The sequence below is a fragment of the Cricetulus griseus genome, chromosome 7, assembly GCF_003668045.3.
Source record: "Cricetulus griseus strain 17A/GY chromosome 7, alternate assembly CriGri-PICRH-1.0, whole genome shotgun sequence".
NCBI lineage: Eukaryota > Metazoa > Chordata > Mammalia > Rodentia > Cricetidae > Cricetulus > Cricetulus griseus.
The window spans coordinates 77,875,947-77,891,806 of NC_048600.1; the positions used below are offsets into that span (position 1 = coordinate 77,875,947).

General features: G+C 49.4%; 1 protein-coding gene across 1 annotated transcript in view; it reads right to left on the reverse strand.

The window, feature by feature from the left end:
• LOC113836797 (heparan sulfate glucosamine 3-O-sulfotransferase 3B1) overlaps positions 1-12,867 on the reverse strand; it is a 33,503-nt gene extending 20,636 nt beyond the window's left edge. The window contains exon 1 of the mRNA XM_027427154.2: positions 12,314-12,867. Coding sequence (XP_027282955.1) covers positions 12,314-12,867 — 554 coding nt within the window. The remainder of the gene's footprint in view (positions 1-12,313) is intronic.
• Positions 12,868-15,860: the final 2,993 nt, after the last annotated feature.

Consider the following 15,860-nt stretch of genomic DNA (forward strand, 5'->3'; position numbering starts at 1 on the left):
AAAGCATCAAGTGGATTTTTTTAAATAAATGTTATTATTAAGGAAAACTTGAAAATAAATAAGCAAATCACACACCATAATTAACCAGACCCAAAGTCCATGTGACTTAATGAACATGGATACAGTTACAACTATTATTTGAAGCAAGTTGTGAAGTTTCACACTAAACTTTATACTTTCAGTATCAAATATGTTTTATACACACCCCAAACCAAGAAACCCATGAGAGTTTGAATTAGAAAAACAGCTTTATTACCTCTGTCATAACTCATGCCCATCACTTGCATTCAGTCTTTCCTCATCCCCTTATATTTACCATTCCTTTTCTTTTCTACATTTATACTGTTACTCACATGTTTGTTTACACACACAGAGGGGGGGAGAGAGAGAGAGAGAGAGAGAGAGAGAGAGAGAGAGAGAGAGAGAGAGAGAGAGAATACATATTAAGTCCATCCATTTTCCTGCAAATGTCTAACTTCATTTTTCTTTACAGCTGGGTGGTATAGTATATAGATATAGATATAGATATATGGGTAGATACCAAATTTTCTTATCCATTCATCTATTGGTGGACAACTAGGTTGATTCTAATTCTTTGCTGTAGTGAATAAAACAGCAATAAACATAGAAATAAAGATTTGGATTCTTTATAAAGGTCGCATGGCAAAATAAAAGGCCAGCTCTTTGTTTATTTATATCTGGCAATGTCTCCATGCAGCCTGACTATCGACTCCTGGGCCTCCTGCCTTGGCCTGGCAGGTGCTAGGCCCACTGTTGATCCTGGCTGGTGCCCCTCACCAGCTACTGCTCCAGCCTTCCACATCTAGATCCACAAAACCCATTAGCCACTCCCCAAACCCACCTCCCCACAGGAGGCCACACGGGTAAGAAGAGGTGGCTTCAAAGTTTTCCAAAGGAGAGGATGCCCATATAAGTGGGCCGCTCTTGGCAAATGTTCTTTATTCAGAATACAAAATTCTCAGGAGCCTGTTTTGGGGTTTCCAGTTGCAACTGGAAGAAAATGCAAAACTAAAAATAACTAAAAATGAATGAGGGTCATGCCCTGGAAGAGATGGTGGGAAGGGTGGCAGGGGTGTGACACAGCTCTACCCAGGAGCTACACCTCCTCTGGGGTCTCCTATAACCTCAGCGCACCAATATAAGGGCACATTTCTAAGCCAGAGATAATCAGCAATCGAAATCACTTTCATATGCCTTCATGGAAGGTTCCAGACAGAACTGAGTTACTCCACAGTCAAGGCAAGGACAGGCCTAAGCCATGTGGGAAAGATAGCAATTGGGAGCCAATGTGGCTTCTTCAGGCCTCAGAAGTCTGAGACTTAGAAACAAAGGTTGGCCCTGACCATGTGGCATTCCTTCACTGGCCTCCTTTGTTCACTGTGCTGGCAGAGAAGCCCTTCCCAAGCATGCCCAAACTCTAGCTCCACAGCAGACTATAACCCGTGTGCTTCTGCCCATCCTGGTTCTGGAGAAGATGGGAATAATAGACTATGTCCTTTCCCTGCAGAGCCGCAGAGCCTAGGAGGAAGGAGACATCCATTTTGGGACCTAGATCACTTGGTCCCAAAAGCTTTGCATGAACACTGTGGTAACAGCAGGTGGGAAGAACACAGCATCTGTCCAAGATGCCTGAGCAAGTCTGGTCCGGCTGGCTTAGTGCTAGCTACCTCAGGGTGACACCAATTTTCCTGTCCACCCTGTCTTGACATATCAAATTACTTCATTTCCCTCAAAGATACATATGAAGAATTCAGATATATAGTTTAAACAAAGCTGGCGACAGTCCTTGACATATGAGAATCTGGTGGCCTGAAAACTCCCTATGACTGGTAAAATAAAGGATTCTCCTGCCTCTAGATCCTGCCTCTGCCTAAATGCTGACTTCTTGTGTGCTCCAACTGACCAGTATTCCACCATGACTTTCAGGCCTGAACACCTTAACAGCTTCCTTAATGATCTGCCACTAAACTCATATCCACTCTTCAAAGCGCTACTCAGTAGGGCCCTTTGCTTGGGCTTGCTACATTTCTCTTTGTTCCATATGCCTCTCATTAAGACACCCTAGTCAATACTGTGAACTCCCTAAGGATCCAGATAGTAAACCAACAGTTTGCTTACTTTCTAAGGGCCTATTTCCTGCCCGATCCAGTTTAGATGTTCAAAACTTGGTGGAGAAAATCATGAATGAATGGCAGATGTGAGAAGTACCACCAAGGCATTACTGGCATTAAACCCACCCTGTATCTGCCAGAATCCCACAAGGCCCCAAGGAAAGAGAGAGAGGGCATTCAGTGTCCCCAAAACAGACATGGAACTTTAGAGGACCAGAAATGAGATAAGCATGAAAAGCTAGTCAAGGGCCAGCAAACAGCAGGGGGTGGGGGTGGGCATCCTGGCAGGTGTTAGACTGTCATCAAGTGGGAGGAGCCTACCCAAGTCAGTGAGCCAGGAGATAAGAAGGTGATTCCAGCAGGCTGAAATGCAGACACCCCTGAAACCCAAGTGTATATCAGCAGTAATCAACCCTAAGTTCTTCAGCCAAAAGGTCCCACCTGCCTCCTGTCCTAATGACACCTAATCCGGGGAGAGCGCCTCTGTTTCCGGTGCTGTGGACTCAGGGTGCCTTCCAGCACTCTTTGTGGCTTCAGACACAAAAACAGAACATGTGCTTTTTTGTTGCTGTTGTTACTGGCTTTGTTTCCAGCCCCAGGCTGCTGGTGTTTCTAAGTGTTGTTCACATTATTTAGTGAAGACACTGCATCCAGGAAGAACAATGATCTTGGGGCCAGGGCAAAACACTCGGAGACCACAGGAACAGTGCGCTGAGCAGGACAGAGACTAGCTCCATCGTTTCCAACACAGGCAAACACCCTGCTCTGTAAACACCACAAGACTCGCCTTTGAAAGCAGACCTAAGCTGTTGGTGGAAAGCGGAACCTGCAATTAGCCTGCTCTGGGGAACAACAGCCAGGGGAGGTCTGCTAAAGAAGCTGGTGGCAAGATCTGACTTGAAACCCTCACTAGCAAGCCTGCTTCCCACTCCTCAGCTGGCCACTTCCTAACCCTGCCTTTGATTTCAGTTGATTGCTTCTCCTTCTTTATTGTTCACTTTGTAGCAAACATTTTGGTTGCATTACATCTGAACAGATATCCCAAGAGGTAGGCTTATTTATATATGGGTTTTTATTCAAACAATGGGAAGGGGCTACCTGTTCCTAGGGTAGCCCCTAGGAGGGAGGAGGGGAAGGGAGGGAGGGAGGAAGATAAAAGCAGAGACAGAGAACAGGATCAGGAGGTCAAAGAAATGCAAGAAAACTCAGAGGCTTGCTCCACCAACATACTCCAAATTGGCATCCAGACAAACACGTCACAAGATGATGGTTGATATGAAAACAGGATACATACAAGATTCTGGCTCAAAAGGAGATGCTGGGTTAAACAAAATTAAACATATATATTATATATGTCATGTATGTGGACACAGAGGGGGGGGAGTTAGACATTCCTATAATACCAATAACTTTGGCCAGAGAGCTCACTAGACAGAGAATGGGCCAATGTGCAGTGTGTGGCCACTCAATGTGGCAGGGCTGGAGGCACAGCTGTATCCCCCTCACTGTGTCATTGGTCCAGCCACACTGTTGATTCCTGCCTCAGCTGTGGGAAAGGGATACTAACATCAGAGACAGGGTGACCTTCTCGGGTATAAAAGTGCCTGTAGCAAAGAACTGACCTTAAGAGTTACCAACAGGTGGGAACATTCTATTAGGGAACCAAAAATTTCAAGACAGAAATGTCTCACTGGAATTAACTCAGGTAGAGCACCTGGCTAAGTAGGCCTGTCCCAGGATCATTACAAAGGTTCAAAATACAAATGAGCTGGGCATTGGTGGCGCACACCTTTAGTCCCAGCACTCAGGAGGCAGAGGAAGGTGGATCTCTGTGAGTTCGAGGCCAGCCTGGTCTACAGAGTGAGTGCCAGGACAGGTTCCAAAGCAATACAGAGAAACCCTGTCTCGGAAAAAACCAAAAACAAAAACAAAAAAAAATAAATCAAAATACAAATGAAGTGAAATGAGTTAGAAGAGATGGCAGACCCCATTCAGAATGTCTGTGAGGAACTGGGCTGTGGAAATTTAATAATGAAAAGTGCATTCTTGACATGGACTAGGGCATGCAGTTCCCTACAATGCCAGGTTACAGACGAGGGAAATAGGCTACTTGTGGGATGACAAGGACATGGACAGAGATAAACAGTGTTCCATGCCCAGTACAGTACTAGCTGGACCCTTTGCCAAAGTGGCACCAGATCTGACCTGCCGAATGCAGTTCCCATCCTCAACACTGGCAGCATGTTCACAGGCTATCGAGCTCCTATAAAAAGCCAGGGTGGTAGCAAGGCCCTTATTCAAACCAGCACAGGCTCACCCATTGTAAAAAATGCACTCCTTGGTGGAGAATAGGTCTTAGAAGAATGATGTGTAGAAGTGAGGACACATTGGGGAATCTCTGGGCTTCACACTTGCTTCTGTTGTGAACCTAAAACTGCTCCAGAAAATGAAGTCTATCTTTTTAAGGCAACTGCTCAATAAATATGCCCTTGTTAGTTCAGTGCGGGGTGGGGGGGGCAGTAAATACGATTTATAAGAGCACATTCATTATTCATTGAGCCTGGTGGCACACACCTCTAACCCAACCTACTCAGTAGCCAGGTCCTCAAAATAAAGGTCAGCCTGGGTGACTTGACTGGAGCCTGTCTCGGAATCAAGCTTTGCTCTGCTTCCTCTGGTACACACCCACCCACCCACCCGCCCGCTTGGGGCTTCTGCGAAGCTCATGGGTGGAAACAGGATGTTTCTTCTTTGTGTATCTGTGTTAAGTGGCGGAGCTGGCATATGCTAAATGCCTGGAGCCTCTGGAACAATCATATGGGAGGGCTCCAGAGACTAGCCAAATAGCAAGCCAAAAGGGCTGGGCTGAACCAGGACCGGCTTCCAGAAGGCCCTGGGAGGGGTCAGCAGGGATCCGTGTCTCTGACTGTGTCAGCCTTCCAGCCTTCCTCTCTTCCAGAGAGAGACTGCACTTTAGAGCAAGAATGGGCTGAATCTTGATATTTTTTTTTCAGCGCCATTTGCAGCAATGAACAAGCAACTCCTCCTCTCTCCTCACGCCAAAATGAAGTTAGTTTTCACTGAACGCTTGCTGGCCGGTGTCCTAAAGGCTGACCCTGCAGAGCAGGTGAGTCCAATGCTGTCAGTTACACAGCGAAGCAAGGCTAACAAGAGCTAGAATTGGGCAGACAGCCAGAGGATCTCTCAGAGAAAGCCCGTGGGCGGGCCTCCATACAGACTCGACGCCATTGGTCTCTGGGCAGCCCTCCCGACCAAGCAGAGCCGGCCGAGGCAGCTCCGCCCGGCTCAGCCCCACAGGTGAGGACCCGCCAGAAGCGCACGCGTGGCAGCAGCCATCCGGAGTGGACCCTATTGCACACTAATGTCACCAAGCCTGGAAAGGGGGCAGCGGTTCCTCCCTTTAGATCAGGAGAGGGCGTGGAAAACGGCTTCTCTCGGCTCCTCCCCGATCAGTTTTCACTCTAAACTGGCTACCCTCAAGTCTCAGTGCTCAGAACCATCTTAAAAGCGTGTGTGTGTGTGTGTGTGTGTGTGTGTGTGTGTGTGTGTGTGTGTGTGTGTGTGTGTGTGTGTGTGTGTGTGTGTGTGTGTGTGTGTGTGTGTGTGTGTGTGGTGTGTGTGTGTGTGTGTGTGTGTGTGTGTGTGTGTGTGTGTGTGTGTGTGTGTGTTGGGGCCGATGGGTGGGTCCTACACCCCATTAAGTCGCGGAAAAACATACATGGAATGGTTAAGGTCTCACCCAAGGAGGTTCAAAGCAGTCTGGATGGGCTGAAGTGCCAGAGACCTGATGTTAACAGAGTGCTCACTGTATACATCTGCCCTGCTTCCAAAGAAAATGTTTCCTTCTAACAACGTACTTCGTGTCCTTTTAAATATGGAGAAATGTGAACTCCTCTTCATCAAAGGACTTTAATCGTGTCTATTTCCATGGCTACACACTAAACTTTTACATTTGGTTTTTGACTGGCAACATTTGTATGAAGTCATGAGGCTGAATGTGATGTCTTAATTCCTGTATACACTAGGGTCATTAGCATATCCATCACCTTAAGCTTTTATCATTTCTTCGTGGTGGGGGATATACAAGTTTGTCCTATTCTGTTATATAATCCATTATTGTTAATTGGATTCTCCCCGCTGTACCACAGAACTTAATAACTTTGTGGGGCAAAAAGGGAGGGGTACAGGTTCATTTATGTATGTTTCTTACATGTCACAGTGAAGTTTTTTGAGTGACTCGGTAGCTTAAGCTGTTTTTTAAAATATTTGTCAAAGGACAGCAAAATGTGTGAAGTGCACACATTAAAGACTTTTCAATAGATATGATAGAGTTTTAAATAGCCTCTCTTCTGGCTCAAAACTGTGCTGTGAGGTTTCTCAAATACTGGGGATATTGTAACTTGTAGCCTCTTGGCTAAAATGGAATTTACTATCAAGTTACTAAGAAAATGATTGCTCCTCAAAGATAACCTCCCCCATCTCTGGACAAGAAAAAGACATAGCCTGATGTGCACAAATAGCAGTTTTATTTGAGGTTAGATAGTCTGAGAACATAGAATAAGACAGCCCTTACAGGGTAACAATTTAGATAAAAAGAAGTTTTCTGGCCTATTAGTCTTCGATGATACTGGTATCCCATTTCTTCTTTCTTGTCACTTGAGGAAGGCAGGCTATGCTCTCATTAACTTTGACATTGTGCCACATACTTGGGGGAATCAAGTCTCTTCCACCAGCCCTGCCCTGAAGTTTCTGTTACTCTCTGGAGTAGTCCCGTTACAGGAAATCTAGAGCCCTATTGAAACTCTCTTCATAACCCTAGAAGCTGTCCTTGTGCTGTGCCTGTAGCATGGGCATTCTGTGCTTCTATGGATCAGTTTAACTTCCGTGTTCATAAAGCCAGAACACCAAGCACCTGAAGAGACCCAGAGCAGTGGGCAAGCTGTCTTGGTCCTGGGCTTCAGTTCTGATATCATGTAAACACACCACCTCTGATGTAAGAGAGCTGCCAGTTGTTTTTGTTTGACATGAAAAAAAAAAGTTTATTTCCTAGTAAACTTTCAATTGTAAATAATTCCAGTGATGGAAATAGAAATTTTGTAGAAGGAAATCTCATGTCTCATAGTCTCCCTTAACCTGAAGGGATTAAACTGATGCACGCATATTTAGAATGAGAATTAGCGACATACTGATTTTTCAAAACATAAAAAATTCAGAAAAATGGAAACTGTGTAAGATCACTTGGCAGTGGCAAACAGGATATTGCTGACTGGGAAAATACATCTCATCATTACTAGTGTACATTAAACTACTGCTTTTTAAATAAGGATATCCTTAAAATGCAAAATCTAATGTGGTCAGCATTTAACTCTTATTTGCTGTAGTAGCCTATCTTTTAAGAATGTCTCTTATGATATGGGCTGCAAACTAATTTTCACAGACCTGCTGGATAATAACATACCATTTGGAAGATAATAAGTGTAATTTAATTCATATATTTTGGCATTTTATTTATCTAAAACTAATAGGCAGCTATTAAATATTGACAATTTTATTAACTCAGCATCTGGGAAAATACTTATGATTAGGTTAATTTATGTTATATTTCCCCCCCAACTTGTAAAAGATTAATCAACCATTTTATGGTATAATTTAGGGGCCTAATTAAAAACAGAGCTCAACACATGCTACACTGTCTTGCTGGTAAATCGTGACAGCGTTCTAATATAATGGTTTGTATTTCAAATTGTTGCATCTCGATGGAGATGTCTGACCTTCTCCCAGCAGCCTAGAAGTGAGCCTCATGCTTGGCTTAAATTCCAGGATTGAGGAAGTGCAATTATTTAGAAACAGATTATCCCTGGTGAGATCTTAGCCTCCAGTGAAGTCAGAAATAGGGTTGAGCACCAAGTTTTTAGAAACAGACTAGGCGTATGGAGGTGGGAGATCAGCTAAAAATATACAGGAAATTACTATTTTTCAGCTGCCTCAGAGACATTTATTACTGGATTTTAGGATCTCCAGGAAAATCTCAGAGTTTTTGATTAATAAGCACAAAGTCATCTCTGTGTCCTTCTTGACTTGGAATCATTCTATCTTCTTAAGTGAACAAATTAATTCCAAGGAGCTTGAGAACGTGTCACTTAACCTGGGCCTCCCAGCCTGGAAAGGGCAAATGGTATTGAATAAACCACTTCCTCCGGGAGACACTGGCTGTTTTCTCAGCCACTATACTTGAGGGATATTTTTGTCATTTTAATGACTCCTTTGATTCTAGCTGTCCTGTGCAGAGAAATAAAAGTGCCAGAATAGTATGATTGTCCTCATCTAGTTAGAAACCAGTGCAGGATGGTTCCAAGTCAACTGTCCCAGTATTTGAAAGGCTTTAAGATAAATGACAAAGTGGGCACTCTGCACAGTGTGGGTGGAGGAACTGGAGGTGGGAAGGAAACCCTCAAACTCTATTAGAACAGAAATCATTTTGAATAATTACACATGACTAACGGCATGTTTTGGTCACTAAAATCAGGGAGCCTGGCACAGAATGACCACCTCTGGAATAAGACCTCTGCCACTTTCTAGCTGTGAGACATTGAGCAAGTTGATTAACATCTCTGTGCCTGTGTTTTCTCTCCTGTCAAAGTATCCATTTTATGGAATGGTAATGAGGATTAAACTAGCTAACCAAACGCATGAAACAGGAATGTATGAAACACTTTTGCCTGGCACAAACATTTAGTATAGTTTAACTATAACATCATTAAACCACACACACACACACACACACACACACACACACACACACACACACACACACGAGGGTGGGGTGGGTGTAGGGGGCGGCCACAGCAGAAGTGCCATCTTATTTTGTACAACCGAAATTGAAAGGGAAGCCAGTCTGTGAAAGGAGTCCCTGCCACTGTAAACTCTGTAGAGCAATGACAATCAAACAAGGACTAAGTTAATTCTTAAAGTTGGGCCACCAAATTTGTGGAAATACACAAAACCTTAAGCCGCATCAAGAAGAATTTTAAAAAAAAAGTATCATTAATATTTCTCCAGTTTAAATCCGGGTACCAAGCGGTTTGGAAATTTGCTCCACCTGAGGGTTTTAAGTTCCTGATTCCCTAGCCCCTAAACTCTCAAGACACCACACCCCCGCGTGAGGGAAAAGGCCAACAGATAGCCCCATATCCTCTTAGACATCACCATCGGGCACTCGCCGAGTTTGAAGGGTGATAGAGAGAACCCGAGGTATGAACTGGAAGGTCAGCCCAGAACTCTTGTACAAATTGCGACTCAAGCAGTCAGAGGCTGGAACTAGCTCGCATTAGCTTTGTGATTTTTGCAAACTTGGCGCTGTAAAGAACCCCCCCCCCCATGTCCGGGTGGTAATGCAATCAGCTCCGAGCTACCACCTCTGCAGGTTCTGGCCTCCCAGGAGTCTGGGTCACCCATTGGCTGATGATTTCTTGGTAGGGAGATATAAGGACCGCAAATTCGCTGGTATCCAGGAAAATCTACTAGGCCCTGGGTCACTGGTTAGGTCCCTGGCGGGGCTGTGTATTAACCCATGAAACTCGCTCAGACACAGCCACGACCTCATTCTACAACCGATTGCCCGCTGACCCCAGAACTCAACCACCCATTCCACCCCCCTCCTCTTTTGTCTCAAGTGCCTTTAAAAAGGCCTCTCCTCACTCACACTCTGCCTTTTGAGTACTTGTTTTAAACATGATTCTGCCTTGCAACTCTGGTTAATTATTATTTATGCTGTTCTCCAGAGCTGGCCTATCTCTGGACAGAGCAGGAGGGACCCTGAAGGCCTGATTTGGAGCGCAGCCCTATGAGCCTGGTGGACTCCAGTTGGCCTAAGTGCAGCCAGCGCTCCGGGTCAGCGTCTCCGACGCTTTTTAGATTTAAAGTTTCAGAGTTGCTTTCAAATTAATCGTGAAGTCCTTACATTGGCCCAGACACCCAGAACAGTCTAAAATGATTTACAGATTTTAAGTAAACAGCATTTTAAATGTTTTATTCCTTCAAGAAAATATTCAGTAACTGCTGGCACGCTGATCCCTGGTGGGACAGCCCAGGAAGGCCGCGTTCAGTATACTTGAGCCATGGCAGTTAGATCTACCAGGTTACCCGCCTTGGGGCCTGTGCCTCCCGGTGGCTTCAGAAGGAAGAGGACCCTAGTCCACCGTGGCCTGGTTGAGCCGGGTGGTTCGCGCGCGCGTCTCGGAGGCTGCTGACATTGCGGCTTCGGGTCTATGGTCCCCGCCACGCTCTTGGGCTGCGCTCTCCGCCATCCGAGCGCAGCCAGGGCCTCCAGCGCCCCAAGGGCGGTGGCAGGTGGAGGCAGCCACCTCCGCCTCCGCTTCAATCTTCCAGTGGGGATTTCCACCTCCTGCCCCAGGTGCCTCTAAAACCCTCAAGGGTGCAGTGCTTCGCCTGCCAGTTCTTCCCAGCCCGGCCTCAAGTGGGTCTGACCAAAAAGGCCCGGGCTGCCTGGGGCTCCGCTCTGCCAGAAATGGTTCTAATCATTAGCCTGCCACCAGGTCCTCGGAACATTATCCCAGTAGCAGGGTGTGTATGGGGAGGACAGTGGGATAGAGGCAATATTAACACGTCGACGACAATAGCCTAAGCTTAAGCGAGGCCCCCAGGGTAAACTGCACCTGGCCACACCGAAGTATTTGTCCTTCTGGGCCCACCCAGAATCCGTGTTATCCCCAGAGCCCGATAAGAGCACCCAGTCCCACCGGACGTGTGAACCGGGGCGTTGTATCTGAGTCCCCATTCTTAACCCGCAGTGTCCTGGGAACGGCGAGAAGGGCAGCCGTCACAGATGGCTCAAATCTCGAGACTTGGGCAACTCCTCACAAAAAAACAAACAAACAAAAAAACCATAAAGGACAAAGGGGAGGGGGCTAGCGAGGCTGGGAAAGAAGCTGCTTTAATCCTCGGGGGTCAGGCCCTTTTATTCGCTATACCATCAGGGTCCTGGAAAGTATGGTTGAGGCAGACAGCGGGGTTCGGTTCGTGTCTCTCCTTGTTTTCGAAAGTCGTGACCCTCTTTGAAAGTAATTGGGGCTGGAAAAAAACTCGTGGGAGACGCAAAGGCTGGGTGGTGACCTAAGGGTCTGGGGACCCGACCGGGTTTCCGGAGACTGGGGTGTGACCCCCTCCAGCAGCTCACACCAGACCAGCAACATGGGATGCAGTGGGCAGAGGTCGGGATTGTGACCCCGGAGTCTGGGTCCCTTTGGAACTGGACTCACATCCGGAAGCCACGACCTCGAGGCAACCCCCATTTCTCAATCAATGGTCCAGGGATCTCCTTTGAGCCTGGACATGTACTAGGTCCGCGGAAACTCGAGGACTTGCCCAGCTCTCTCCGCTCAGAGACCCGGGAGGAGCAACGCACCGGTAGCTCCTAGGGCGCCCAGAAGCCTTCGAAGTGGCTGCGGGCTGCAGTGCTCGCCTTTGCCCGACAGGGACCAGCACAGCTCCACGCCCGGCGCGCCGCAGCCAGCAAAGCCGCGCAGCCACCTCGCCACCCTCCCAAACACAAGGGGCTCGCTAGCCAAGCGGATCAGACCCCTTCGGGTTCCGGTAACAAGGAGAATTGTAACAAAAAGTTAACAGACTCGAGGCGGCCTTGGCGCGGTGCCTTAGCCTGCGCCCTTCTCCGCATCTGGGCAACAGAAGCGACTCTAGCGGTTGGTGTATGGAGGAGGCTGCGACCCAGAGGCGCACAACACTGCCACAGCACTCCTTCCCAGGTCCCGGGCTGCGAGAACGACAACAAAATCCTAGCCGAGTTATTCGAGTGGGATATTGCCACCGCTGGAGGGTAGACGGTTCCTCTGGCACTTTCCCAGTAGCTGCCCGGTGTCTTTGCAGCCAGGTCGCCTGAATGATTCTAGCGCGCAGCGGAGCCACCGCGCCCCGCTACAAGTTTCTGTAAGTTGCTGTCACAGCCTAGCCTGGTGCACCGGGATTCTCTGCCACCGCCCACCCGCAAGGTGAATTCGCTCTTCGGTCCCTGCCCTCCTTCGATTGCCCTAAGTTGTACCCTCCCCACCTGACGATTATCGGCTCTGTGGGGGCTCACGGTCGGGATCGCGGCCAGTGCAGCGGTCCCTGGAAAAGAAACTTACCGGTACCAGGCGAGGCCCTTGTGGTAGCTGCGGTCGAAGAAGTGGGGCTCGGCGCCCACGGCGCGCACGTCGGGGTGCACGCGCAGGAACTCCAGTAGCGCCCTCGTGCCACCCTTCTTCACGCCGATGATGATGGCCTGCGGCAGCTGCTTGCTCCCGGAGCCGCTGAAGAAGCTGGAGATGGGGCTGGGGGAGTCCGGTACCTCCGGACTCTGCTCCTCCTGGCTCCTGGCGACTACTGTCTTATCCTTGCCTACAGCCAGTGAGTTGGCCGGCGGCCCCCGAAAAGGCATCTTAGGGGATGTCTCATTCGGAGCTGTGACCAGAGCAGGCTGAGCATGAGCAGCGCGGGATCCCGAGCCCAGGAGCAGCAGGCCGGGCGCGGCAGTGCAAGAGCCGGCGCACGAGTACAGGAACATGTAGAGCCAGATGCAGAGCATGGCGAAGAGCAGCGCGAGCTTCCTCCTCACCGGCGGCGGGGGCGGCGGCGGCTGTGGCAGGAGCCGGCCCGGGACATCGAGGCAGGACCGGCCGCCGCTCAGGCGCTGCCCCATGCGCGGCCCGCGGGCGCGGCCAGGGGCATGGCTCAGCACATGGCTCGAGTCCTGCCGGAGCCGAGAGCACCGGGACGGTCCCCTGCCGTTCTGCGCCCGAGGGATTCGGTTTATTGCCCTCGTGTGCGCGCGGCTGCCGAGGCTGCGGCTCTTCCCCGGGTGGCGGCGGCAGCTGCAGCAGCGACGACTCTTGACATGTTGCCCACCAGAACCCGGCACTGGAATGCAAAGTCCGGGCGGCGGGAACTGCGGGTAGACGCGCTGCGGAGGATGCTGTACCCCGTACCCCGGATACTCTGGACGGGGCGCACGGCAGCTCGCCGGGGCTGCCTCCTTGCAGCCAGGAGATTGAGAGCAGCCCCGGCGCTTGCCCGCAGAGGCTGCGGAGGAGAACTGCGCAGGAAGAGAGCTCCGCACTGAGGTGGAGTGGGCGGTCCCGGCCTTCCGAGTGACGGGCCGCGCTACCTACCAGGAACCGCGAGCAGCATGCAAATGTCAGAGCTTCACCAAGTCGAAACATCCAATCGTCTCTAGGAACGTGGGGGTGTGGAAAGGGCTCGGAAAGGGGGGGAGAGCAGTCTGGGGTTACTATTGGCTTCAGAACCCAAGGGGCGGGCTTGGGGAGGCAGGGCCACCGGCTGGTGACAGGAGCAGATAGTGAAGATGCTGGAGTGACCCAGCGCTGGAAGAGGTCCCACCCAGTTGAGTGGCGCTCCCCTGTACACGCGCGCTTTTCTGCACTCGATCCTAGAGCCAGCCTTGGCTGTAGTCGTCTTGTGCAGTCCCCATCCAAGAGTTCCGCCATCCGGTACCTGACTGTAAGAGTTGCAGAGCAGAGATTGGGATGGAAGAGGGAAAGCCAACCCGACATATATCAAGCAACAACAGGGGAGGGCCCCAACAGACGCCGATTTAGGAAGTTTAAGCTAGGAAAATCTGGGCGAAAGTCACTGACAACCTTTTCCCCAGCCTATTTTAATATTTGTTGAGAGCGGTCTCCTTGGGCTTGCGGGTTAACCGGGATAGACTAAACTCTACGTAGTGCTTTCCAAACTGTCTTGAAAGGACTGGGGAGGGAAGTGGTCTGCTTAATTGTAAGACCTTAGCTGAAACTTTAAGTCGCATGTAGGAGGTTTTATATGGGTATCTGTTCCTTGGCAACACTAATTTGATAAATACTCTAACTTCCCTTTCTCTTAAATAAACAATAACGCCAGTATCTGCCCCGCTTAGGAAATTATTTGGTTTTCTGACCTATGACATTGATTCTTAGGCGTTTTTCTCCAGTAACCTTTTTTTTTTTTAAGTCAAATGTCAATATGAGGCACATCCACGAGTAGTGAGTAGCACTTATTTAATAGTGAAATTCTTCCTAATTTCGCACCTTTGTCCAAGGGAGTGGCGGGGACGAGGTCTTCGTAGAAACTGTCAGCGCTGGTGCAGGAACCCGGGCGCTAGTGCTCGGTAGTGCCAAATTCCTACGCAGAAGTTCAGAGTTAGGAAGGTAGGGATGCTGAAGTTGGGGCCTTTCAGTGCCTGGAACCCACTCTCCACAAGGCCAACAGGCCTCCAACGCCAAGCTGCGTGCGGTTCCGGGGCAGAATTTTCATTCTTTCCGACCCCCGCGCGGGCCAAGGAGGCCCAGGAGGTGACTCACTCTGCGGCTACCAGAGCACTGCTCTTCCCGGTGGGCAGGGGCGGGCGAAGTCTAACAGATCTTATCCTCCACCCCCACACCCCCGCCCAGCTATCTGGGACCAATGTGCAGGTAACCAGAGCACATACTTTCCCTTCCGGAATAAATGTCCCCAAGCCTCCGGAGTTCTTGCCGCTGCCACACAGTCGGGCTTCCGGCCACTGGGACCAAGCTGAGAAAGTGAGTTTGAGTTGAGCACCTCGGATTTGAAAGTGCATCCTAGCCATAGCAATGACCAAAGAGGAAACAAATGACAGAGCAGTCACCACTATGCGCTTCTTCTATGCTCGTTAGACATCCCTTTGTATCTAGCTCGAGCCCAAGCCACTTTCCCACAAAACTGCTGCGCGGAGTGGGGTGGGGGGCATTTGGTCGGAGAACACTTTTCTTTCTTCTCGTTTATTGCAGCAGTTAGAATTCCCAGGGCTGTGTGTCGTCGTCCCCCCCACCCCACCCTACCCCACCCCACCCCACCCGCCGCCATCGCTAAGATGTTTGTTCTTTGAAGTGATTTAATCGCTCTCATTTTTAATCAGTCAATTTCATTTTATTTTAAACTTATAATACAGGGAACACACGAATTTGTGAGCACTAACCCGACTTTTTTTGTTTTGAGATTGAGAGCGAAACATCATCGGTGTCTCCGAAGGGAGCGTTTTCAAATTCTCGTTGTTTAGATGGGAAGGAAGTCGCTGATTTGTGAGTGGTGAATTGTAATTCCCACGTGGCTCCCTTCAGGCCTGACTGAGTGTGAATAAAAATGGTCCCTGTCCTGTGGGTTAGCAAAGGCCATTAACTGAGCAAGTGAGCGATTACAAATCGAGGCCGCCGGATATATTTGGAGTCTCTTTTTTTCCGGGGGTGGAAGGAGGAAGGCAGCAAGTGGAAGCAAAGACGTGGGCGTCGGAAATTGCCAACAGTGTGGAGCCCTAGGGCTAAGTTGCAGCCTGGCTCACGGAGTCCCACTGCAGAAAACAATAGGGGACTTCTCCCCTTGCGCCTCGCCAGGGCATCTGCCACCCAAGGTCAGAGAGTGGGCGGGGTCAGAATGGCAGCGCCATCAAGTTGCAGTCGGCGAGTGACACTTTGGCCCTTTGGCCTCTAGGCTCTTCAGGAGCGGTCCTGGAGCCTTTGGGAGTTACTCCTGTGCCAGCCGCCGCTTCTCTCAACCAGAGCCTCAGCAGATGTCATCTCCTGCATAGCCTTACGGCCGCAAATACGAGACCGGAGGTTTGCTCCTGGACAGAACTAAAAGCCAAGCTAACTGAGAGCCCAGATGGACCCCCTTTCCTCATCT